The 25452-nt window shown below is 42.4% G+C and overlaps 2 protein-coding genes across 2 annotated transcripts; one reads left to right on the top strand and one right to left on the bottom strand.

Annotated features, from left to right (window-relative positions):
* The first annotated feature begins 1207 nt into the window (after positions 1-1207).
* Positions 1208-5543, top strand: IGFBP7 (insulin like growth factor binding protein 7). The gene is made up of 4 exons (XM_014944250.1): positions 1208-1357; positions 2387-2503; positions 3602-3728; positions 5313-5543. The coding sequence occupies exons 2-4, from the start codon at positions 2417-2419 to the stop codon at positions 5330-5332; spliced, it is 234 nt and encodes a 77-aa protein (XP_014799736.1). The 5' UTR covers positions 1208-1357; positions 2387-2416; the 3' UTR covers positions 5333-5543.
* POLR2B (polymerase (RNA) II (DNA directed) polypeptide B, 140kDa) lies at positions 5494-25376 on the bottom strand. Its single transcript, XM_014944205.1, has 25 exons — positions 25219-25376; positions 24987-25059; positions 23200-23350; positions 20271-20383; positions 19793-20012; positions 18715-18873; positions 17485-17649; positions 16767-16963; positions 15811-15930; positions 15391-15577; positions 14106-14249; positions 13672-13811; positions 13445-13556; positions 12849-13003; positions 12412-12610; positions 12147-12315; positions 11584-11680; positions 10176-10270; positions 9634-9884; positions 9457-9546; positions 9082-9189; positions 8482-8595; positions 8220-8380; positions 6624-6819; positions 5494-5740 (listed from the first exon to the last, which is right to left on the bottom strand). The coding sequence occupies exons 1-25, from the start codon at positions 25235-25237 to the stop codon at positions 5651-5653; spliced, it is 3525 nt and encodes a 1174-aa protein (XP_014799691.1). The 5' UTR covers positions 25238-25376; the 3' UTR covers positions 5494-5650.
* Positions 25377-25452: the final 76 nt, after the last annotated feature.

Here is a 25452-nt window from a genome sequence, read left to right as displayed (position 1 = left end):
GACACCAGCTTTCTCCTGGAAGATGTTGGCACAGTGGGATGCACCTGAAACTTGCTCCCCACTGCCTGCAAGAGGGCTGCCGGGCAAAGTGCACGTGCAGGGCTCAGGTCAGTGCGTGTTTAGGACCCAAGAAGGAGCATCCAGGACCCAAATCTGCCCCTCTTTTATGGGGCTGGGAATGAGCCATGGTCTGTGACAGAAGACCCAAGGGGCTTCAGTCAGGCTGGCTCTAAAGTACTTGTTCACAGAGGAAATGCCGTCTTCTGGCGGAGCCTAATGGGAGCTTCAGTTTCCTGTTGCTGCCTGCATCTTCAGAGCAGACGAGGAAAATCTGCTATGTTCTTCAAGATATCAATAAGTGGAAATAAACGCTATGTGCTCCTTTGGTCTGCACTTCCTATTGTGGTGAATTAATTGCTGCATTTTGCAAAACAGCCCCACTAAAGAGGGACTGAACAGAAAAGGTCATTCTTCCCTTCCTGGGATATGGGTTACGTCTCCAACATTTCCCAGCCCGAGGGGTAAACATCTCCAGCCAGATCTGCAAAACAGCTCTGTTCCCATCTGGCTTTGGAAACAACTCCCTGTGTAACCAAGGACTGGAGCTCTTTGGGGAAAATGGAGCTCTGCATTCACCTGGTCCCTTCCTGGGCCACCCTGTCCAAGGAGAGCTCTGCCACCCTCCAGCCAGCCTCCTTTGGCTGGACATTGCACGTGAGTGAAACAGGAGCAGTGCGACATTGAGTTCTGCTAGCCAGCCACCACAGGCTTTGCTGCAGAATAAAATCGTGCTGGGAAGAAGGAAGCTCTCCCGTGGCATGGGAGAGTGAGTGGGACCCACCCACTAGTGGGTCCTTTCCTCCATGCTGGCTGAGCGTTAACGATACGCTTGGTGGCCACATGATAAGCAAAGGCAGCAGTTCATAAGGTCCTGCTCAGTCCCTAAGAGAACAGAATGCAAACACTGTCCTACCTCTAACCTCAGTTTTGCAAGTAGATGGACTGATCACCCAAGCTGCTCAACACCTGAGTTTCCTTCAGGGCAAGTTTAAGGTCGGACACGTGTGTAGCTTTGGAGAGGGAAGGGCTGTGATGTAGGATCAGTGCAGCAAGCTTTGCTCCAAGCAGTGCTCCCCCTTCACCTTATCCTCAGAACCCATCAGAAGTGACTGGCACCACTTAAAAGGCTGGCAAGGGGACAAGCTTGCAGTCACTTGGTGCTTGAAAGCATTTCTCCCTTTTTGCAGGGCCCTCCATTGTGACCCCTCCTAAGGACATCTGGAATGTCACGGGAGCGCAGATCTACCTGAGCTGTGAAGTCATAGGCATCCCAACTCCTGTCCTCATCTGGAACAAGGTAAGGCCCTGCTAGGAGCTCCTGGGACACAGCAAACCTGAGGCAGCTGAAACTGCTTGGTAAGCCTAAAGGCCAGAGCAGATCCCTCCTTAGAAACACACATCTTTGATGAGTTCTCCCATCTGTGCAGTTCTGTCCAGCCCCAAACATCTGGCTTTGCTTAATCTTTTTCTAAACTCTTGTTGATCCTGAGACGTTTCTCTTGGTAGCGCCTGGTTTTCAGAGCACACGGGGAGTGTCCCTTGACCTGCTGTCACGCTGCTGGCGGCAGTGACTCTGGGGTGGCTGGACACAGATCACCCACCTCAGGCACAGGAACCACACGGGACAGTTATCTCTGGTAGCATGCTGATTTTGGCAGCGCGCTGGTAACATCTGGCTTCGGGCAGAGAGGATCCTAGCTGTAAGGCTGAGAGCCACCGCATGGCCCCCGTAGCCTCTTCAGATGCCACAGGTTTGGGAGGGGTCTTAAAATTAAGCTGAAACAATACTAGATTAAGAATACTACAGAGAAAAAAAACTAGATTGGCACAGAGATTGTGCTGTTCTGGGACAGCAAACTCTGTTCATAAGGGTCCCAGAGCAAGCTGTCAGGTGAGGGTACCATATAGGCATGTCGACCCAGGCAGCACTGAGATTGTGCTGTTCTGGGACAGCAAACTCTGTTCATAAGGGTCCCAGAGCAAACATGTCGACCCAGGCAGCACCTTTTGCTTGTTTACAAGCAGATGCTGTGTTTACACTGACTGTCGGTGCTGCTCGGCTTTTCGTGCCTCTTCCCCGTGGCCAAGAGACTGCTTGACCTGGTGGTAAGAAGGGCTGAGCACCACTTATCCCATGCTGTGCTCTGGGCTGCAGTCCACAGAGGAGAAGAAAGAATGCTGGCACTAGAAAAAAAACCACTGCTACTGCACAACATTATTTTTACATGAATGCATTTTGATCTCCTGTCTGTTTGCGGGTATGGTCTTAACAGTTCCAGCATAAATAAGCCCCAACCTTCTCACACCTTTCTACCCTTGTGTTTAGATAATTCGGGGACAGTATGGTGTCCAGAGGATGGAGCTTCTGCCAGGTGATCGGGAAAACTTGGCCATCCAGACCCGAGGGGGCCCCGAGAAACACGAAGTAACTGGCTGGGTGCTTGTAAGTATTTTGTGTGTGCACAGAGCTGCACCAACAGTATAGTGCAGTTCACAAACACTCATGAACAAAGAGCAGTACAGAAGACACATGACAACAGACAGACCATGCAGAAGAGAACAATCTGTGCGAATTGGACGTGAAGGGGAAGGGTGGCTGCTGCCTTACCCATTGCAGTTTTTCACCTCTGTCTAGCACGCAGTAGAAGCATGCATTCTATGATCAGAGAAGGTGAGACTTCAATAGAATACCTCATTATGTCATTACTTTCCTGCTGCCATTAGCGGGAAGGAGACCTTCTCTGTGTCTAGGAAGGAACCAGTACCAAGGCAAGGCACCCCTAAGACCGACCCACAGCTGAGGAGCCCTCACAGATCCAGCAGAACTGTCCATTCCTCAGTGAAGCACATCACCTGCCTGAGAACAGCCCAGCACAGAAGCCATCAGCTCTCGCTCAACACAGTTCCTGAGCTGCAGGAGCATCTACAGGCTCATCAGTGATCACCACACAGGAGAGGGAGCTACTGTGCATCCCAGTAAGGGAATTGCAAGCATGATGGCTCCTAGCTGCAGAGAAGCTGGCAGCAGGGGAGCACATCTCAGGGTGTTGGTTCCTGCACCACTTCCTAAAGCAGAGGTGCAAAGAAGAAGGAAAGGTTTGAGCCAATGATTTTGCTGAACTGACTGGATGCAGCACGTTGTAAGGAAGGATTTTTCTTCCTCCTTCCCTCCCCTTAGCAAGCATGCAGTGCCCTCACACATCTCTAAACTAAATAAATGATAAACGACAAGGAGGGAACATTGTAACACACTTAATCTGGCCTAGCAGAGGTGAAGAAAGTTAGGCTGATCTATAGGAGCGGGTGCTTTTCTCCCTCACTGGAGAAGAGTCATCCCAGTCTGAACCAGACTGTTCAGAGCAGGCAGAAGAAATCATGCAGTCCATGTGGTCCCTAAGGATTAACTGCTACTTCATACACTCTGTTAATCTCATTATGTCTCAAGCAATTAACAAGTTACATAAGATACCTTAAAACAGAATCACCTCTACCTGCGCACAAGATACTTACTGAGGGACTGGGGGGGTGTTTCTTCCCCTAGATATCTCCTCTGAGCAAAGAGGATGCTGGAGAATATGAGTGTCATGCATCAAACGCCAAAGGAGAGGCAACAGCTTCTGCAAAAATCCATGTTGTGGAAACTCTGCATGAAATAGCCCTGACCAAAGGTAAGTAGCGTGGCTGAACACTCAGCAGCATTTCCCCCTAATCGTTTACTCAGTTATTTGATTCAGAAGGACCACCTCTGTTTAATGCTTTCTGAGGAAAAAAAAAAAACAAAAACAAAAAGCAAGCATACTAGAAAGATCAGTTAACACACAGCTTTTACCGGGATTGGCAAAACATTCCCAGCAAATCTCAGCTGCTGCAATTCTCAAAGGATTGTTAAATAACCCCCTCCCAAGTGCTGTAAAGTACTAGAGACAGCAAATTTAAAAGACAGCAAATTAAAAACACCTCTTTGGTTTTCTACAAAGCAACTTCCAGTAGTTTTCCAGCCTTAAATTCGTGTCATCCTTTCAGTGTTCTCTGGACGCCTCCAAACCTGCCCATCTCTCCTAGCAGCAGTATGGGCTCAACCAGCCCCAAGACAGACAGGGAACTTCAAGCACTTAAATTCCTGCCAAGTCCCTGCACCTCATTATTCCCCATCCTGGAGACATCCTAGTCCTTGCCCATTCTCTCTGCATGCTGGAGTGTCACACTGGGGAGGGGACAGATACGCCACTGCAGGCCTTTAGGCAAGACCTCAAAGCCTTTACCCTCCAGCCCTCAGCCAGTTTAAAAAGCCAGGTCCTCTTTGCCAGGCTGTAGGCAAAGCTGGTGGCAAACCAACCGCCCTCGTGCCAGCTGCAAAGAGGATGGATGGCTTAGTACCACAGCCACACACAATTCAGAATCAATCTGGGGAGGTGGAACAGCAACTGTAACCACACTAGAGGCAGAGGCACCCAGCTAGACAATACTGTGCTGCCCAAACCCACTTTTGGACACAACCCTTACCTTTAATCCCAGTAGTTTTATCCAAACTTCATAGTTTTACTTTCTGTATCTTTTATATCCCTGAATAGCTGAAAGACTTCCTTTAGGAGAATATTAACAGCACCTGGCATTGAAATAAGAGCATAAAATAAATCCCAGTATCACATGCAGGAACCTTGCTGAAGGTTTTTAGCTAGTCTCTAATCCCTTTTCAAACATCTTATTTATGGATGTGAATGAAACTGAGTTTTGCTGAGTTGTGCTGTGAGCAGCAGCACACTCACACCCCAGAATAGATCTTCTCTCCCCCTCTCACAGTAACTCTGTGAGGTTATAGTACCCTGTGTATTGCCTCATGGTTTATTTCTTCTACACACACCACATGTTACAGCTGTTTCTTTTCAGCTGTAGAAAGCTCTCAAGCAAGCATGCTGAAGCAATAAGCTGGCGGCCCAATTACTTAAAGTAAATTGATAACATTAATGGAACAAACTGGCAGATGTAACAGGCTCCTCCATAGCTACACACTACACAGTTAGGGAGTGTGTTGTCCCACATCCAGATGATCTCAGCACAGAAGAATGCCATCTATTACCATCCCCCTTCTGCTGTAGTTCTGCAGTAGGGAAGGAAAGAAGGAAAGAGGGTCAGGACTGGGTTGTCAGGTCTCAGCACAGACATCAGGAAATGCACAAGCTGTGCTACTGCCCACGTTGTGATGTTACCCCTTGGAACAGTACAAAGTGTAACATGTTTTTGTTTTTCCACAGATGATGGTGCAGAGCTGTGATGTGAGGAGACTTTTACTTACGCACAGTTTTAAATTAGCATTTTGGAAAGCAGCAACTTCCGGCTTTTTCTAGCTCACTAATCTCTTAACTCCCTTACTCCTTGATTACCAATTTGCTTGCACACTTTCAAATACACAAATAAAGAGACTCACAAGTTTGATTACGAATTTTAATTCTATTTACAGGTAATAAACATACTTCTGAACAGCACACATATCAGATGAGTAAAGCTATTTTAAATGCAACCTACACAAAATGAAACAAGACCTGAGCGCTTCCATCCCATGATTTTTTTTTTAAAAAGCCTTTTTTAAAGGTTAAACACTCATCATACGAGGTGCAATACTCATAGACATCAGCTCTTGGAAGAGGAGTTTGCAGGCGTAGGGCATCCGAACCAAAGATATCTGGAAAGAGATTTCAAAAGGCTTGTGATAAGCACTCCTAAGGCATCAGCTTCCACCACCTTCTACACAAATAACTTGGTTTTGGCTCAAAAGTGAATCTGAAGTTATGCATGAAAGCATTTAACAAGAACTGCTCACAGACAGTAACAAAGCAAGAGGGAAGCTGAGACTGCCTGTAGAGGCTACACAGCAGCTACCCAGGACACAACACTAATGATAAAACCTGCAGCCGAGGGTTCTGATCTTAAACAAGAGCCATTTAAGAAGGGAACACGTGCATAGCAAAGCGTGCCTCGTGTCCAGTCAATGCAGTTAAGTTTTCCAGCACACATCTCTTCAGCAACCCCAATGGCATTGTCAGAGTTGCAGCAGTCAGTCCCTAGCACAAGAACATGCCTGTTTAAGGCAACTATTTTTATCTCTGCTGCCACTCTCCTTTGACATAGTTCTGTAACCAAGCACACACTGTAGAGCTTTTTATTAAAAGAGAAGTGCAACACAAAAGACCTCCCATGGGGACCCAGCTCTGGAAGCATAAACTTCACAGGGACAGTAAAAAGGGCTATGGCTCTAAATTCCTGTGATTCCGATTTTTACTTCTAAAAATACGCTCTCAAGCGTTTACTTGTAAAGTACATGAAAGCTCTGCACTGCAAAATCCTTGAGCAGCATTTCCTGCCAAGTGACAAGCCAAGACTGTAAAATTAATAAGGAAACATCCAAATTAACTAGGGCACTATAAACACTTAAAACAGTTATGAAACTAGAATAGCAATTGTTCTGGTGCTTCTTTAAATATTTACTTCCCTATCCTCCTGTTCACCCGAGTGGCATTTCCTGTTACCCACAAGGAGAAACACTGGCTGATGAAAACCACACATACCTGAGTTTTATTCCGGCAGCCCCGGCACTCATAGGTGTGAGTCCTTGTGTTTGCAATCGCCATGATTCCACAGAGGTTACAGACATGGACTTGGTATGGGTCTGAAGCTTCAAACAATCTTTCTCTCAAGAACTGGGCAGCTCCATGAGCAATCTGGCAATCCCGTTCCATTTCTCCAAAACGAAGGCCACCGTCACTGAAAAAAGGAAAAGAAAAAACAAAAAACCTCAACTTTTGGGTCCGTTGGCAAAATACATCAGTTCTTGTTGGTGGGACAAGTAGCTTAGCAGAAACACAAGAGTGGTATTACAAGGCCAGAGTAAAGCACAGCACTAATTCTCCTCTAACACCTCAGAATAAAACTGTTAGGGAGAAAGCAAACACAGTAACTTGCAACTGCCACCAGGCATTTCTAAAGCAGATGTCAGACAGCTAACAGCCACAGCACAACTGTACAGGAAAATGAGGTAAACGTTAAATCGTTCTCTACTCATCTGTGGTGGGTTTAACCTTGGCTGCTGCCAGATGCCCACCAAGCAGCTCTCTCACTCCCCCATGTCAACAGTGCAGAGGGAGAAAATAAGATGGAAAAGCTCATGGGTCAAGGTAAAAAGAGGAAGATTGGTAAGAAATTACCATCACTGGCAAAACAGACTCAGCATGAGGAAAATCAGTTTAATGTGTTGCCCATGAAAAATTGAGTAGGATGGTGAGAAAGAAAACAAAATGAACAACATATTTTCCCCTACCTTCATCCCAGGCTCAACTTTACTCCTTCATTCCCAACTCCTTCCTCCCCTCCCCACAGTCATGGAGGGAATGGGGGTTGCAGTCAGTGCATAACAGTTCCCCTCTGCCACTCCTTCCTCACTACACTTTTTCCTTGCTCCAGCGTGGAGTCCCCCCTATGGGATAGTCCTTCACAAACTGCTGCAGCATGGGCCCTTCCCACAGGGTACAATCCTTCAGGAGCATATTGCTGCAGCAGGGGTCCCCCAAAAATCATATCTGCCAGAAGCCTGCTCCAGCATGGGCTTTCCACAGGCTGCAGCCTGGGTATCTGCTTCACCATGGTCCTCCACATTCTGCAGGCAGACAACCTGCTTCACCATGGTCTCTCCATGGGCTGCCAGGGGATTACTGCTCTAGCACCTGGAGCATCTCCTCCCCATCCTCCTCTTCTGACCTGGGTTGTCTGCAGGACTGTTTCTCTCACATTTTCTCACTCCGCCCTCAGCTGCTGCACAGCATTTTTTACCCTTTCTTAAACATGTTACCACAGAGGCACCACCAGTGTCACTGATGGGCTCAGCTTTGGCCAGCATTGGGTCTGTTGGAGCCAGCTGTAAGTGGCCGAGTCCAGCACAGGACAACCCTATGAGGGTCCTTTCTCAGAGAGGCCACCCCAGCAGCACCTCCTGCTACCAAAACCTTGACACCTGCACCCAATACATCATATCTTAAGCCAAACATGTGAAAATGGGTGGATAATTGGGTGTGCTAAGTTCTAGCTGCAAAGTTGAGGCAGCTAATTTTTAGTGCTAAAAGCTTCAAAGAAAAAGAAAACACTGTATAGAAACTAATAAACACGCTTACCGAGATCTACCTTCCATGGGCTGTCTGTTAAGTATCTGGATTGGCCCTCTCGCACGAGAATGGATTTTGTCATCTACCATGTGCTTCAACCTCTGATAATATGTAGGACCAATGAAGATCTGCGATGTGATTTTTCGGCCCGTGAAACCATTGTAGAGGACCTGAAACGGTCAGTGTAGTCACTGAATCATAAGCCTTACTATCCATCAAATGGATATTAAAATAATTGCACCTTTTGATTATTCTGGCATTTTGGTTATACCTCATTTCCTCTCAGATGATAGCCATAATCTGATAGAAGATTGGAAATCTTCTGCACATTGACAGCATCATTAAAAGGTGTAGCATCGCCAATTTCTCCCTTGTTTGCGGACACCTACAGAGAAGAGATTTGCAAAAGCTTGTAAGATTTCTGAAGGACTGGTCAGACAACATTAAGCTGCTTCAAACATTTTTAACTCTTAATGCTAGAACTTGAGATTCCATGCCCATCGTAGTACTCTATCTTGCTTTGTTTATCAGCTATACAGTGTACAGTGAAATTCAAAAAAATACACAGTATCAACAATGTTGGTACTCCTTTTTCTAGCTCAGATGAAATGTTTGGAATAAAAACAACAGATGAGAGAGTACACCATAGTCTGACGTAGTGGACAAAATTCACAGGACTATAAGTCTTTCCCAAGAAACCTGTTTTTGCTATCAAGTAGCTGGAGAACAATCCTTATGTTTTAGTGGATTAACACCTACCAGGGAGCAGTATCTTTACCAAAAAGAAAAAGGGAAAGAAGGAAAATATAATAAAATAAAAAACATTTTAATTCATGTTGCTCAGACATGCAGCATAAAAGACTTTTCTTACCTTCCCCTGAAGACACTCAATCAAGTGACCAATGGTCATGCGGGAAGGGATGGCATGAGGGTTGATAATTATATCAGGTGTGATTCCTTCACAGGTGAAGGGCATATCCTAGAGAAGGAAAACAGACAGTCAGTACTTTCCAGAATAGCAACTTTAAGAAAAGCAGGTTTGTGGATTCAAATTAAATCTTTTAAAGCATTCCAAAGGCACTGAAGTACCACAGAAGAAGCAGCTGTGTCCCTTCCTAAATATATTTTATCTAAATTTAAGTATATATATCACACCCTAGTAGATATTCCACAGACAACTCATTTAAGCAGTTCTAATGCTAGGAAGATCAGAGATAAAATATTAAGGGGTTGGGGGAATCACTACCTCTTGCCTGTACTGGATACCACAGGTTCCTTTCTGACCATGTCTGCTGGCAAATTTATCTCCGATTTGTGGGATTCTTACAGAGCGTACCTGTAAGCCATAGGAAAATATTCAGTTAGTAACTTAAACACAGGAAAAAAACAATTAAAAGTAGAAAGCACATATGGAAGCACTCACCCTAATCTTGCAGAACTTGTATCCTTCCTGGTTGAGGGTTACCATGACCTGATCTACAATGCCAGTCTCGCTAGTTCGCAGGAAAGTGCTGCAGTCTCTCTTTGTGAAACGTCTGTTAGTGCTTTCCAGTTCGTCTTCATTTTCTGGCAGTGTTACTGTTTTGCCAATGATGACATCATCCCCAGACACACGTACCCCAGGTGCTATCAAACCGTCATCATCAAGTTTGTCATAGATTGCATGTCTCATACCTTCAGAAAGCAGAAAAAAAAGTAGGTTCCCAAATTTTTCAACATGTTGGCTTTGATTTTCTGTAGAAATTCAGCAAATCCACTTGCATCTTCAGACTACTGCTGAAATGTCTAAAAATAATTTTATGCAAGTATCTCAACTGATATGTTTTGCTATTAATACAGACACTTCTACTATTTTATGTATCCCAAAATAAATCAGTTCACTATGAATCAGTTCAATAATACTAACAACCTTGCCCACAAAACATTAATTTAAAAACTCAGCCTTCATATGCTCTTACATCTTACCTTGGCAAGTTTCACGTGTAGGCTTCTCAAAAACTTCCTCTTGGTCATACCCTTTTTTAGACTCCTGCTCTTTGTATGAGCGATAGAACACAGATCTGAAACAAAGTTATAAAGCCTTTCCAGTGAAACCAGCATCATTTGTCCCTCATCCATACATCTCAATTTCACTATAATCATGCTGTTATCATGTATTACAGCTACTGTTACTAATGTCAACCAAAACAAATAGTGTTCACATGCCACACAACCTTTCCTCTGAAGTCCTTTTAATCTGCCCTTCACAGAGAAGAGGAAAACAAACAAAAGCCACCCCACAAACTAACAAAAAACAGTTTCAGGTGGCATTTTGATGGTTGCTTTTCATATATTGCCAAAGTACCTAGAGATAACATGCTAAATTTTTATGAACTACAGAGACCTTTAGATCTGCCTGACATCTCAAAAGCAGTTGTTATTCATAAAGGTTATTCACACCATCATCATATCATTCTTATATTACTTTTCCCCTTATAACTGACATTTTGCAAGCATTTTTAGGCTTTTACTGCTACCCTGCAGTGCCACAACTGAGCTGTAGGGGAAAAGTCAATTTATATAGGCTTCTTTCTGGGGCTTTAGGTTTTTTTGCTGTCTCATTTGCCAGCACACCAAAGCCACAGCCTTTCGTATAAATATTATCCACATTTAATTACTCTCATGCAGACAGGAGATTCTATAAAAGCTTCACGAGCCATAGAAGTCTAATAGTGTCATACTTATTCTACACTGGAAGGCAGTAGATCCAAGATACCCCACACACGCTTCTTGGGCTCAACTTGGACAACAGAAAATAAACAAAACTAGAAACCCACTGACCAGCTATACAGCTAAGCACAGACATCTAACAACTATAATGTACAAAGTCACATCAGTTGCCAGTTGTCCCAACAGCAGTGCCTACTAAGAAGAACATACCAACCCTCACTGGTAGCAACTGCTATGCTACTAAAGACAATACTATATTACAAAGCTGCTATATTGGCATTAAGGAGTTCATATAATTGGCAAGAGTTATATGAAAATATAACACCAAAGACTCCAAATATTTTTTCATTTAACCACCATACAAAGAACAGTAAACATAGTAAATAAGACCAAAATGGGAGAGTTGGGGAGCCAGAGTGGGAAGTCAGGTTACACAAAGGATGAACCATTATTCACTGTTTTGCTAAGATACACATTCACCATTTTCATTGTGCTCCTCCCTCCACCCTCATAAAAAAAAAAAAGAAAATTAATAAGCTTCTCAGGTTGAAAAGACTTGAGAGAGTAGTGTCTTCCAGTATACAGTGACCTTTTCTTGGGCCTTTGGATAACGCAATATATTTTTCTTTTTTTTCCCAAACAGTTAAAAAATTTACAGCCTCACCTGAAAAAGCCCCTGTCAACAGCAGAACGGTTCATGATGACAGAGTCTTCCTGGTTATAGCCTGTATATGATGCAATGGCTACAATCGAGTTGATGCCTATAATACATAGAGCAAATACTTTGCAAGGATGCACACATACCAGACAGGCATTACTTGTAACTCAAAATAAGCTGTATTCTCTACAATGAAGCTGTTCTACACTTTCTGAGATAAAATCTCCATGTCCCACACAGAAAAAACACATGTCTTGGCAAATGCAACTTTAGGTAAAAAAGAGAGTCAAGAGTGACCTCTTGTGAAGAACCTAGCAAATAACAATACAGAAAATAAATTTTTCCAGTTGATTTTACCGGACCATATGGATAAAGTAGTTTCAGCTACACCACCAGCAATGAATTTTTTGCAGTCCAGGTGTCAAGCTACAAGTTAACATTTAACCTATAATTATTTTTAAAGTTATATACATTCCCTAAATATTCAAGTGTTATACACATAACATTTGTAATATGGTTTGAGCAAATCAGTAGTATTTTTGTTTAATAAACATTAACTGACAACATACCTGCTGGTAACTCCCTAAATCGCAAGTACTCCATGGAGCGTGTTGTTACAAGGGGCTTCTGAGGATAATACAGCACGTGTGCCAGTGTATCCATACGGACATGAAAGTTTGTGATATAAACTCCCATGGCCTGTTTACCCATAGCAGACTGGTACGTGTTCCTGGGAGACTAGACAGACAAGGAAAGACGGGTCTATATAAAGCTCTTTACACATACACCCGTGGGCCAATTTGAAAAGCAGGATGTCAGAAGCGATGCACTGACCTGGTTGTGATCAGGGAAAGGGATAATAGATGCACACACTCCCAGGATCATGGATGGGTGAATCTCACAGTGCGTGTATGTTGAACAATATGCCACCCCTTTCTCTTGCAAGTCATCCGGAGTCATTGCCAGCATCACAGTCTCTTCTTCCAGCGTATCAATGTACTCTACTACACCACTGGCCACGAGATCCTGCCAACTAAATAACCAGTGTCTGAAATGCTCAGCCAATATATAAAAAGGGTCTCTTCAGCAGTAGTAAGAATAAGGACTTCCCTGGCTTATTATTGATACCACTGTCTCAGTGCGATTAAAAAAACAATTAAGCTACCAGGCAGAGAAAGCATTTTTGTCTTGCACAAAGCTTTAAACATTTCTCTCTCCAATCTGGGGATGGAAAATTAGACATTCAGTTGAATTTCAGGAACATCTCTCACCTGTAATTGTTATACTCTCGTTCCTTCAGTTGGTCAATATGCCTTTTCTTCAACAGCAACTTCTGTTTTTCCACAATTAAAAGGGGTCGACAAATTCTGCCTGCATCAGTATAGATGCGGATTTCTCGCTCACGAATATCTCGAATCATCGAGACCTGTATGAGAAAACAGCACCCCGTGAGTGCAGAGCCTCAGCCCAGAATCAGAACTACAGAACACAACCTAAACCAAAGACCTTACAGGTGCTATCAGCAGCACAGAGTGAATATTAACACTCCCACAAACAGAAGCATTTCAAGAGCTTGTTTTCAACTGTTTTTTTCAACTGGAAACAAAAACCTAACAAAAACTCAAATCAAACGCAACAATCAAACAACAAACCACACACAACATCAAAGAAACACCATCACAGACCCGAAAGCACCAAACCCCAAAAAACTCCCAAAACAACAAAAAACCCCCACAGGCAACATGAAGTATGCTCTGAAAGAGCCTTGCAAACAATGCTCTATTTGGATACTCCTTGCGAAGTAGTTTCAAGGCATTATTCTCCCTCATCTAAAAAGACACCCAAACTCTAGATGGCAAATTTATACCTCCGACACAATGATGTCCATCTGGCGACGCAGCTTCCTTAGGGTATTCATGAGCTGCTCTGGATCTTTGTGTATTCCTACCCAGCAGCCGTTAACAAAGATCTTGGTAGCACTAAAAAAAGGGAAAAAGCAAAAACAAAAAATAAATAAAGACACCCAGCAAAAACCTGAAGTGTTGTGAAGGCTAAAGAGCTTAAGTCTATTTAAACGGTTTCATGTGCACATACTCAGCTATTGCTGCTGGAGATATTTCTTCCAGGTTTTCCATACTCCACTCTTCCAAGAATTCCAAAATTGGGGATGGCTGAGACCCCACAGAAATGTAAGCCATCAGGGCTAAGTTCTTCACGAGTCCTACTGCGTGACCCTAGCAGAAACACAAAGTTAACTTGCATTTCTAAATCAAGAGATTCCCCCAAGAAGATCCAAGAACTTACACTTTGAATCCACAAGGAACTGGCCACAAAACATGATATTCACTTTATTCATTTCTACCATTCAACTACAGAGTTAACTAACTAAATAAATAAAGCTATATATTCCTGTCAGCATTTCAAAAAAAAGTGCAAGCAATCATCACAAGTGCCACAGCTAGAAAACAAATAGTGAATAAAAGCAGTTAGGCATGAGTAAGAACTGACATAAATATTACTTTAATTACCTCTGGGGTCTCAGCAGGGCAAACCATTCCCCACAGTGTATTGTGCAGCTGTCGGGGCTTTGCCAGTTTGCCATCTCTACCAATTGGAGAGTTCAGGCGTCTCAGATGGGACAGCGTAGATGCAAAAGTCAGGCGGTTTAACACCTGCACACAGTAAGGAATTCAGTTAGTCAAAGCTTCTTAAGTGTGTTGCTGGCAGGCATCATGATACACTAGAGCAAAGGATCAATGTCCTTGAGAAATTATATACTTCTAGAGATCTAAAACAGCTCTGATTTTTGCTAGCTACACGTTTTAGTTCACCTCCATTAATCTTAGGCTAAGTCTACCCTTAAAATCTCTTTTTTGTAGTAGAGCTTACTCTGATCAGGTAGATAGAATGAGTGACACTTGCCAAAGTACTTTCTAAGCTGTGTTTTTACCAGTAGGGCTTGCCAGTACAATGACACAGATCTTTTGAAACTTTGTTTGAAAAACTAGGATGACTTAGTTATTATAAGTAGATCAGCATTTACATTTTTTTCCAGAGTCTGCTCAAAGCTTCTTAAAAATTTAAGAAACTTAGTTTTACAGCCTGAAGTGTGAGTTTATTTAAAAAACAAACATGCCCCTCATACACATACACCAACACACCATCCAGGGACAGTTACCACCCTCACCCCTTTCCTAACTTTGCTTTACCCAAATTATTATTTCACCATGGCTCCAGACAACAAAATGTGCCAGCATCTAAAAATCATCACCTCTTTCCTATTTCAAGCTCCTGAAACAAGCTCAATGAAGCGCTGCTCTGGGGTAATTAAGTCAGCACTCCTCATCATTAGCTGCAGAATACATAACTGTTATATTACAAGGTGTCACTCAAATTTCTTTAACCACCTGTGAAGCCATCCTCCCTAGAGATTCCCTGGTCACTCAAATTTCTTTAACCACCTGTGAAGCACTGGAAGCAATTAAAGGAAAGAAATCCCTGAGACTCCCTGAGACTAGGACGTGACCAGACACACAGGCATAAGCTCTAACACAAGAAGTCTTTACAAGAATTACACCAGCTGTTTAGCGTGAACAAAACAGCTAAACCAAAAAATAAACAACAAAAAAACCCCACACCAGACTCAACTATCTGGATCTTCAACTGTTTCAGCTATGGAAGTTTCCTTTTAAAAATAGTTCTATTTAACATACAATATGCAGGGTTGCCAAGAAATGTTAAACTCCACCATGATCTAGTTTTACTCTTCTGTAAACCTGACAAACGCTACCATGCCTTATTCAGCTATTGTACCTGAGAGACTCCTGCTCTGGCCTGATGAGCTTTCTTCTGGTCACCCCAGTTTCCAGTTGCCAACGAATACTTCAAACCATCTGAAATAATTCTTGTTTTAATTGCCAGTTCCAAGTTGAAATCTTTCCCTCTGTCAATAAACTTTTGTGCATATATTCTCACTTCCTTCAGCAAATTCTTAAACATCCTGTAGAAGAAAATGCCAAGAAACAGGATTAACAGGACTGTAGTAATTCAGGCTACCCAGCATTATTTAGAAAAAAAACGTCACAGAAGCAATTAATTTGTAAGTGTGTTGCCCAAGACTGGTTAAAGACACAATGGAATAGTCTCGTAAAGTCGGACTAGATTTAGAAGCACTGATTTGGCAATGCCTCTACCATTAATTATCTCAGAAGAAAATGCATGTATTATAGTTACCCTCTGAACAGGAAAGCCAACAGCGGCCCAGCAAGATCCAGTCTTTTGTTGCCATAATGATCTCTGTCATCAAGCTCCCTTCTTCCCAGTGCTGCCAGCAACAATCTATGAACCATGTACCTAAGCAAGTAAGATAGTTTATATTTTAAACTGACAGCAGACATTAGAAAAAAAAGACTACATGCTTTCATAGATAAATCTGTGAACTGTTTCCTAAAGGCTGATTATTCTAGATCTTTAGGATACTGCTGTCCTAAAACAGACTTCTTCAGCATATACGTCCTTAGAGGTGTCCTCACTCGAAGTTCAGAGAAGTTAGTATTTACATCATGATGACAACATGTCTTCTGCTACATGTCTATTCTGTACTGTAATATGGGCTGTGGCTACAGTTCATCTGCATACCAATAAGTAGTGATCAAGAAGAGATACTAATAGTTTTAAAGAGAGGGTTTATATTACAAGCAGCTTATCAGCAGTTATCGACACATTAGTTATCAACCTCTCTATGTTGTCCGCGCAACAGAATGTCAAGAGTCATTTATCACTATCATCACCTCTGACTTAAGATCTAAAACGTGCAGGAGGCTTGTTTTGTTTCATTGTTTTTTTCCTATTTCATCAACATTTGCATTTTCTCAGCTATGAAAATGTACCAGCACCCTAAAGTTTATTACTGAGTATCCAGAATACTGACTAACAAACTTCCATTCAGTGTGTTCTTCCAATCATACAGATATGTGAATAAAATCCATATTCAAGGTCCATTTGCAAATCAACATTTGCATTTTCTCAGCTATGAAAATGTACCAGCACCCTAAAGTTTATTACTGAGTATCCAAAATACTGACTAACAAACTTCCACTCAGTGTGTTCTTCCAATCATACGGATATACATGAATGAAATCCATATTCAAGGTCCATGTGCAGATGTGTGAAAGAAAATACTGACATACCCTAGAAAATAGGCCTTTTTGGTTTCACAGAAGTCACTGACGCCAACATGTGGGAGCATTTCTTTCTGCAAGACTTCTTTAGCGTACTTGATTCTCTTTTCCTTGGTGACACCTGGTTTTGCACCTCTTGATCCAATGAAGTTTAGAGCAACATTTTGCTCCTGAATGACAAATGCTTCATCCAGAGAAGGTTTCACCTAATGCACAAAATACAACAAAACCCTGTAGCATCCAGTGCCTGTTGGGGCTGAAGGAAACTATGCAGTAGCTTGCTGATCATTCTTTTCAGGAACCACTAGTTACTGATCCAGTTCTTTCTGCCTTTACTACAGTAGCTCTTTCAAGAGCAGCAGAAAACAGTAATGGAGCATGCAGGAAGCACATAAAAAGTAGTTTAGACTTCAGAAAATATTCTAATTCAAGTACATTCTAGGCCCGTTGCTGCTTCCAGTATAAACTGGGATTTTACAATTAAAGTCAATGGCAGCAGGGTAAGACAAATACACATAACTCTTTAAAATCTCTATTGCAGTTCATTTAGAATACTCATTAGAGTAAGTTTGGGCAGAAAACTTTTGATATTTCTAATAGACAACCCACAAAAATAATAAACTAATAAACTACAATTGGAAAATTAACAATACTTTGAATGATGATTAGCCACAGCTTCACATCACCAAACGTAAATCCAGGAAATCACTTATTTAACATATATTACCATTTCCATCATTTCTGGATCTTCAAAATCATATATGATGTGCTCTAAAATGTCTCTGTCGGACACAAAGCCTAATGCACGGAAGACAATTATGATGGGAACTTCTTGCTTGATATATGGCAAAGTTGCCACAATGCGCTGACCAATAGCACTCTTCTTTGCACCCTGAAAAGATGGGGGAAAACAGACATTAGTCTTACATGATCTTGCCTTTAAATTAAAATATCTCTCTGGACTTGGATGGTACAGCACAAATGCACTTATTTAAGCACTACAGGAAACCATGACTTCTCAGCAGGCCAACTAAGAAGCTATTCTGAAACCCCTGAAACCAGCAGTGACTTTTTATTTTAAAAGTATTTCTAACTTTAGAAGTCTGCAAAAACTTGGGTGGTTTGTGCTGATACAAAGGACTTTAAAAAGTATTCATTCACTTGTATCCATCTTTCATCTCCCCTTGTGTATTTGCCAAGAGCAATTCTATTCATCTTCAGTTTTCCTTCTGCCAGCTTAAGTCAAGCTTTTTACTGTGTAAAACTCTCTATTCTCACAACTATTCAGGTAGCTGCTTCCCCCTCCCAGAAAGAAACAAACATTATGGGATGCAGAGGGACAACCACTGAAGAGTGCTCCAGCCATCAGGAGCAAGAGTGATCTAAGGCTTCTATTAAAGTTACTCTTTGAACACATTTTGAAATTTCCAAACACCAGTGCAATGGTACACAAGTACTGACACCTCCTGCTTTTGAATTTAAGAATAGCACTTATTTCTCCTCATAGATAGCATAATTAGATGCTAAATATGACTTAATATGCGGTCTGCAAAACACATCCAAGCACTAGCTTGGCCATCAGCAAAGACAGGCTCCCTGCTCCTATTCTTGTCCTTGTCAAAAAAAAAAAACAAAACAGGAAACAGGCTTGTTTGGATTTTCTAAAATCTCATTTACAGTAATTCTAAGTGATTGTTTGGCTTCACCCCACAACAGCCTACAACAAACTGAGTCTTCGTTTCAATCCTCAAATTATTTGTCCCAGGGACAGGCTTAATCTATGACAAACATGATACATTTTCATTTCATTTTACCTTCTTAGCATCGGAAAAAAAAAACAACCTTCTCAAAATCCGAAAAGTAAATGACTCGAAGAGATAGGACAGTAAGAAAACTCCTAAAACAATGAAACATTAATATAAGCCCCAGGGCAGGGGCTGTTACTGCAGAGGCATACCTGCCCACCTCTGGCCAGCATGCTAACCCATATAGTACTTGTCGGTCGGGAGGAATTTTCCAGACAAGATCTACACTCTCCTGTGTAGGCATATTTTGAATCTTTCTTTGCAAACACATACACTGTGTTTGTAGCCATTTTCTCCTGAGCAATCAGAACCTGTGTTAGAAACAAGAACACAAGTAAATCACTGACAACAGGGCATGCTGAAAGCAACAAGCACAGTGTGTTTCTATGATCCCTTCAGTTGCCTTAACTTGAAAAGCATTGCACAGTATGAAATCGATTTGCTAAACTCAGCTGGATTATACTCTACATTTTAAAAATACAGTATTAAGCAAAACATAGACCTAGGTAAGATAGAATAACCAAAACAAAAGACTCTGAGAACACCGCATCTGCTAGCTGCGCCAAGAAATTCCTGTTAGCTTCAGGCATAACACTGACAAAGCAAGCATTTCACAACCTGTTTCCAAGGCCAACGCACTCCATGGGCATTTAAATTTAAATGCCAGCTCCAATGGTAAAAGCCAGATTACTATTTTTTTCCCCCCAAGAAGAAAAAAGCAATTCTATTTCTTTCCCTGCATTTGCCCAGGTGTCAGTTACAAAAAACCTGGCACTTTCATTGCAGAGGCACAGCCATGGAGAGGACATGATTTGCTAAAGCTGAATTTAGGGCAAAGGAGGGAATAACATCATCTTATAATAAAATGCATCTATACAGCTGTGAAAAAAAAAATGGAGGAGACTATGTGAAGAAATACCTCATTTTAGAGTGCATACCACTCTGCAAGGTTGAAAAGGGAAAGGAAAATATCTAGACTATTTAGTGGCATCCAATGAAAAACAGTTTATGAAACTGAGGAAGGGAAACATGCCTCGGAGAAAAAGAAAAGGTGGCTCGACAAAGCCTTAACAGAGGACTAGAACCCTATCTTTCTATAAGATCATGAGCGCCCACAATAACTGTGATAAACTGGAATAAAAGTGCTTATGTTTCTGGCAAAACATATGGGAACAAGTAATAGAACTTTCAGTGTCTGTAAAGATGGCTGTGCATGGTATAATCCCTTACCTTTTCTGATCCATTAATGATAAAGTAGCCGCCGGGATCAAGCGGGCATTCATTCAGTTCACAAAGATCACGGTCAGTCAGGCCATTCAACAAACAGTACGTTGAACGTAACATAATAGGAATTTTCCCTATGAAAGTTTTCTGATGCTGTGTCTGTAACTGATCCTCCCCTTCTTTAATAACTGTTTTAGTTATATCCACATACAAGGGGGCTGAATACCTACAGAATAAAAACACCGTTGTGTTAGCTGCCAATTACTACTCCAGATTGTACAGAAAGATAATGAATGCAGTTATTCGAGCACTCACTGGTAATATTAAGCATTATTAACAAATCATCATCTGGATTTAACAACTAGACACTGAAATATTTAAATAGAGCAGTAATTATTACATTGTCAAGGCACTAATTAATTGAAAAAGACTAATGCAGTGCCAGTCCTTCCCTGTGTTTATCCACTACAGAGTTTGTTCTTACGTAAGGTTTCTCAGTCTGGCTTCATTAGGCATCATAGGTGAGGGTGCTCCATCTCTTTCCCAATGTGTAGGTTTGGAGAGGTAGATTTGTTCAAACTTCAACAGATACCGGGGCTGGAAAACAAGGAGACATTTATCTTTAATGGCAGAAACATCCACTCTGGTTGTTCAAGAGTGGTCCTAGAGCTTAATACCCAATGCTGCTGCATGTCCTCAGCTCACAGTAAGGAAACAATCCCTCTCTGGATGACTAGATCAAAAAAACACTCAAGAACTTCCAGTATTTTCCAAACACCTCATTAATAAAAAACAACAAACAAACAACAACAGGAAACTGAAGGGTCAAAACATTTGGTAAAAGAAGAAAAAAAAGCACCCAAATAGGTGTTCTTTCTATAAAATAGCTAATAAATTCCAAATATACCAAGTCAGTGCGTATATTAACAAACAGAATATGCCTTACATATGCCTATTTAGATATTCATTCTTTATGTAACTTTAGCTAAAACTGCTAGTTTTATGATACAAAAAGGTAAATCTGCTTCAACACATACAATAAGACAGCTGTTCTATCAAAAAAGGTGCAAGTTTTTGTAAACCTTCACTCCCACGTATATAACATTAGATTTAATAGTTTTCTTGTAGTTCCGCAGAAATTCTTTCACATATTACAGTGAAACCATGGGCATGAAAGGACAGGTATCATTCAGCAACAGAATAATTCCCAGTTTTAAAACAAGACTCTTATCAAAGTGCGCTTGTGTATCTGGTAGAGGGAGGACCTCAATTCGCCAGCTGAGAATATTTACTATTAGAACAAAACCTGAATTCCAGGTAGGCATTTTACCATATCTTAGCCATAAGGACTCTGTACACCCCCAAAGCAACACTTGCTCTAGCAGAGCAAGCTCCAATGCAGAGAAAAAGAAGCCAGTTTATCGTTTATGTCACAAGTGGTTTTAGCCTTTCTAAAATATGTTTTCAAAGTCCTCATATTCAGCCCTTTCTCTGGACTCATTATTAACGGCAGAGGTGCAAATTATCCATCCCATACATTTTGTCTTACATAGAGCCACAGAAACCACCTTTTTAACATCTGCGCTAGGTGGTTTTGTTTCCTCTAGAAATTAAACAGATTATTGTATCAATTTATCAAAAAAACACAGCTTTCAGACAAACTGAAGTTTCATTGCTGCTTCATCCATAAGATATATATATACACACACACAGTAATACCTAGCCTTCTGTATTCAAGATATTCTCTCTTACTTATTACTAACCAAAACTGCTACTGGAGAAGCGTAACTGTTATCGATAACTGAAATCACAGCAAGGTAGGTAACACCAGTTCCTAGGATAACTCTATAGGATCAGTAAACAAAGACTTGAATTATCAGAAAAAAACTGAAAACAATCTGATTTTAAAAAGGCACAAAAGCTTCCTAAAATAGTAGGTGGCAGAATCTTGCTGGCAAACATCTTGTAGGTCAAAAAAAATTCTCAAGTCCTACCCAAAGAAACACCTTTTTCCTGACTTCTAGCAGCAGCCACGTATAGTACCAAGTTTACCAAGTTCTCATGCAAGAGCTCTCAAAGAGAACACATTTACCATAATTCTGGTCTCTGAGCACGGTTGTTAAACCCTCTTATGTGCTCTAAATCATCAACATTGCTTTCAAGATTTGAGGCAGAGATGTGGAGAGAGAAAGAAACCAAAAGTCAAATTAGTCCAATACACTCAGTCTCATTAAATTAAACCAGTATCTTCAAATAAGACAAGGGGTTGCCTGCAAACAACTGTGAAGAAAAGAGCTAGTTTCCTTTTTCCTCACATCTAAAAACTTAAATTGCTAAGTAAGAATAAGAAGCCAACCTCTCTGATTTGAGAAAGCAAAATCCTAGCTTTCAGGCAAAAAGAAGCCCAGCACATACCATGCTTGTGATCTGAACCTTAACCACGTAGTGTAGACAGCAACACAGAACTGCACAGCTACAGATTTCAGCAATAATGTATGTAGAACAACAGAAGAAACATTAAGGAGAATTACAGTGAGATAAATGTTTATTAATGGTTTGTCCAGCAAAGGAACTAAAAGAAATCCCAGTTATTTTATCTACAGCATAATTATTTCCCTGAAAAAAAAGTGCAAAGGAACAGTCAAAATGTAACAAATGCAATGCTTAGGTGTCCTAAAGTTCCTTTAAGTCTCTACAGGGAAGCAGCAAGGTTGTGACTGACAGCAGGGGAACAGATCATCGCTATTTATACTTACAGAACGGGGAACACACCACTTGAGGGATACAGACGAAAGCACCCCAGCCACTGTAGAATGTGCACACTCATTGTAGAAGAGCCATCATGCAGTGCAGAGCTTAGATAATTTACTCTCCTTTGGAACATGGTGCCAATAGAAGATGATGTGCAATGCCCCCCTTTGAAAACCTGGATATAACCTCAGCCAAGGAAAGCTAACATGGAACTTGTTAGCCATCACCTTTTCTTGCCACGGTAAAGCTACTGAAAATCAAAATCCCACCAACACATGGTTTGCTTTTGTCTACTTGAGTTGCTCAACTACATCCCTGTCAATGCAGTTTCATACAGTAACTGACAATGCAAGTTGCAGTAGCCAGTTGTTCTTGCTTATTTCTTAACTCAACCAACAACTTAACCAGCAGGGCAGAGTAACTCAACAGGGGAGGGAAGTTCGATTCCATGGATAACCGAGCTCTTGCACGTATTTCTCAGCCGTATACCTGACCGTATGGAAACTTGGCCATGTATCTCATAGACTCCAAAGAGTTCATACTTCTGTCCTGTTGACTGCATGAGATGCATTTCTGTCTCTTGAGATAGGGATTGAATAAAATCCACTTAAAATCATTTGCATTGTAAAAACACATCACCTCTGCCAGGGCTCTCCACTTACCGGCTCTTCCACTTCTCCTGTGGCATGCTGGGCTTCAGCTTGTAAATCAATTGGTGGAGCATCTTCAACAATTCTCTGCACAGACATCTGAATAAACTCATCAAAAGAATCCAACTGTTGCCTGACTAAACCCTTTTCATCAAAATAGGAGCTAAAAATAAAAGGGGAAATAAAAACAACAAAGAGTGCATTAATGAACAAGAGACCTTAATTTAAATCGTGTACTTTATACATCAACAAGCTTCAAAAACCATGAAGCACAGTACAAAATCAAACACATTCACTTTTCTTAAGGCATGAGTTTCAAACACAGATGTTCAAAAACACTAAACAATTCTCTCTCAGTGTTTGAAGACACAGATGCAACAAAGCAACAGACTTGCTACCACCCCTTGGCTGAGCCAAGACTGTATGCACAGCTTACCATAAATTAGAAAGGAAATGTTGACTTTAACCTCAGTAAAAATGGGTTCAGCTAAAGTTTTCAACAATGCATGTAAATAACTAATTTTGCAAGCTGCAGTAAATGGAGTGCGTGCCCCTAAGTCAAGGTAACAGTTCTCAGAACTCTTCTTACCTTCAATCCCCTCTGTTCCAGCCACAGAGATTCCCAGCTTTGCTCCTCCTCTGGATTTCCCCTAACCTTTTTGTCACCTAGCTTCAGCCCAGCACAAACCAAGTGTAAAAATCAAAGCCTAAATTCAAAACCCAACATCCTAACTTTTAATGGCATGACCCAAACAGGTTTGTTGCATGAGTTCCTGCTGGCAAATTCCTCTACCTCACATTTGTGAAGCCAGACAACCCACACTACCTCAGCTTCTGCCCCATCACTGCCAAAATCTCTAGAGAAAACTGGTAAGAGCTACCTCCTTACCAATAACCTCAGGCTTCCCCAAGAAGGGGAACACACCCTTGGCTATCATGCTGTTGCCACAGTGAGTCTTGCCAGCACAGCCTGCTACTGCACAAGGGTAAGGGAAAGGGCAACCTGTATCACAGAACAGCCGAGGTTGGAAGGAGCCTCTGGAGGTTATTTTGTCCTGTCAGCCAGCTCAAGCAGGGTCACCTAGAACTGACTGCCCAAGACCATGTCCAGACAGCTTTTGAATGCCATCAAGGACAGAGACTCCATAACCTCTTTGGGCAACTCGTGCCAGCGTTCGGACACCCTCACAGTAGAAAAGTGTTTCCTCGTGCGGAGTAGGGTGCAGCCTCAGCTGAAGGACTTGCCTCAGTTACCTCCCACTTGATTGAAAGTAAAGGTAGCAATTGTCACCCAGCTGCAAAAGAAAGGACCTCCTTCTGCCTCTAAAGTTTCTTATCTCTGCCCTCCATCCAGGCCACCTGTGGGACCACCCCTGCAGATCTAGAGTTCTTTTTGCAACTATGACTCTAACACACCAGTCACATTTTATGAGTGATGCAATTAACAACAGAGATGCTTTCTACTCAGCTTCACACAGCACCCCAGTCCTTAACAGTCACAAGAAGCTGCAGGCCCTGGACATGCACATCTTGCTAGAAAAACACCACCATGCTGGAATAGCCATGTACTGATTTCCTACTGCCAGCACCAGCTGTGAGGGTAGTGGGCAAAACTGCGTGCTTGGTATAAAATCAAAACCACTTTTTACTTCATTCAAAGCAGTGTTCCCCACTGCACACTTCAGCATACCCCGGCCTGCAGCTTCCACCACAGGCTGTGAGCACACTGGGCACCACCTGCAAGACCCAAAGCACACAGGCTGAAGCGTTAGGAAGGGCAAGTTCTTTTAAAAACTCACCTAATGACGATCCAGCAGGCTTCCTGCCACAAGTCGGGGGTGATTTCATCATCATCTTCATCATATTGCATATCTGCGGGGGAAGCACAACGTTTACAGCCAGGCCCCCCCCTCACCTCGGTGTCCTGCTGGGGGGCGGCGGGGGGCTGCCTGAGGGACCCTCCGCCACCTCAGCAGCCTTCCGCGGGGCCTGCGCGGGCCCAGCCCGCCGAACCGGGGCACGGTTCCCTACCTTCGTCCGCGTCGTACATGATGGCGGCAGGAAGAGCCGCGGGCGGCGGCCGAGAGGGGAGCGGGGCGGGCGGCGGGGCTCAGCGGCCGTGAGGGGAGCGGAGCAGGACGAGCGGCGAGGCCTCCCCCTCAGCGGCGGCGGCGGGAGAAGCAGCGGAGAGGGCTGCGCGCGCCGCCTCCCAGAAGGCAGCGCGTGGGAAGGGGCCGGCCGCGCATGCGCCCTCCCGCCGCCCCC

The sequence above is a fragment of the Calidris pugnax genome, unplaced genomic scaffold, assembly GCF_001431845.1.
Source record: "Calidris pugnax isolate Ruff unplaced genomic scaffold, ASM143184v1 scaffold15, whole genome shotgun sequence".
Taxonomy (NCBI): domain Eukaryota; kingdom Metazoa; phylum Chordata; class Aves; order Charadriiformes; family Scolopacidae; genus Calidris; species Calidris pugnax.
Note: the sequence above shows the minus strand (reverse complement) of the source record. Positions and strands in the feature narration are given on the sequence as shown.

Coding starts and splice junctions, on each gene's coding strand:
- IGFBP7 (XM_014944250.1), top strand. CDS start 2,417: ATGGAGCTTCTGCCAGGTGATCGGGAAAACTTGGCCATCCAGACCCGA. Junction 2,504..3,601: donor AAGTAACTGGCTGGGTGCTT/GTAAGTATTTTG, acceptor TTCTTCCCCTAG/ATATCTCCTCTGAGCAAAGA. Junction 3,729..5,312: donor TGAAATAGCCCTGACCAAAG/GTAAGTAGCGTG, acceptor GTTTTTCCACAG/ATGATGGTGCAGAGCTGTGA.
- POLR2B (XM_014944205.1), bottom strand. Junction 20,013..20,270: donor GCCAGACTGAGAAACCTTAC/GTAAGAACAAAC, acceptor TTTATTCTGTAG/GTATTCAGCCCCCTTGTATG. Junction 14,250..15,390: donor CCAGAGCAGGAGTCTCTCAG/GTACAATAGCTG, acceptor TACTGTGTGCAG/GTGTTAAACCGCCTGACTTT.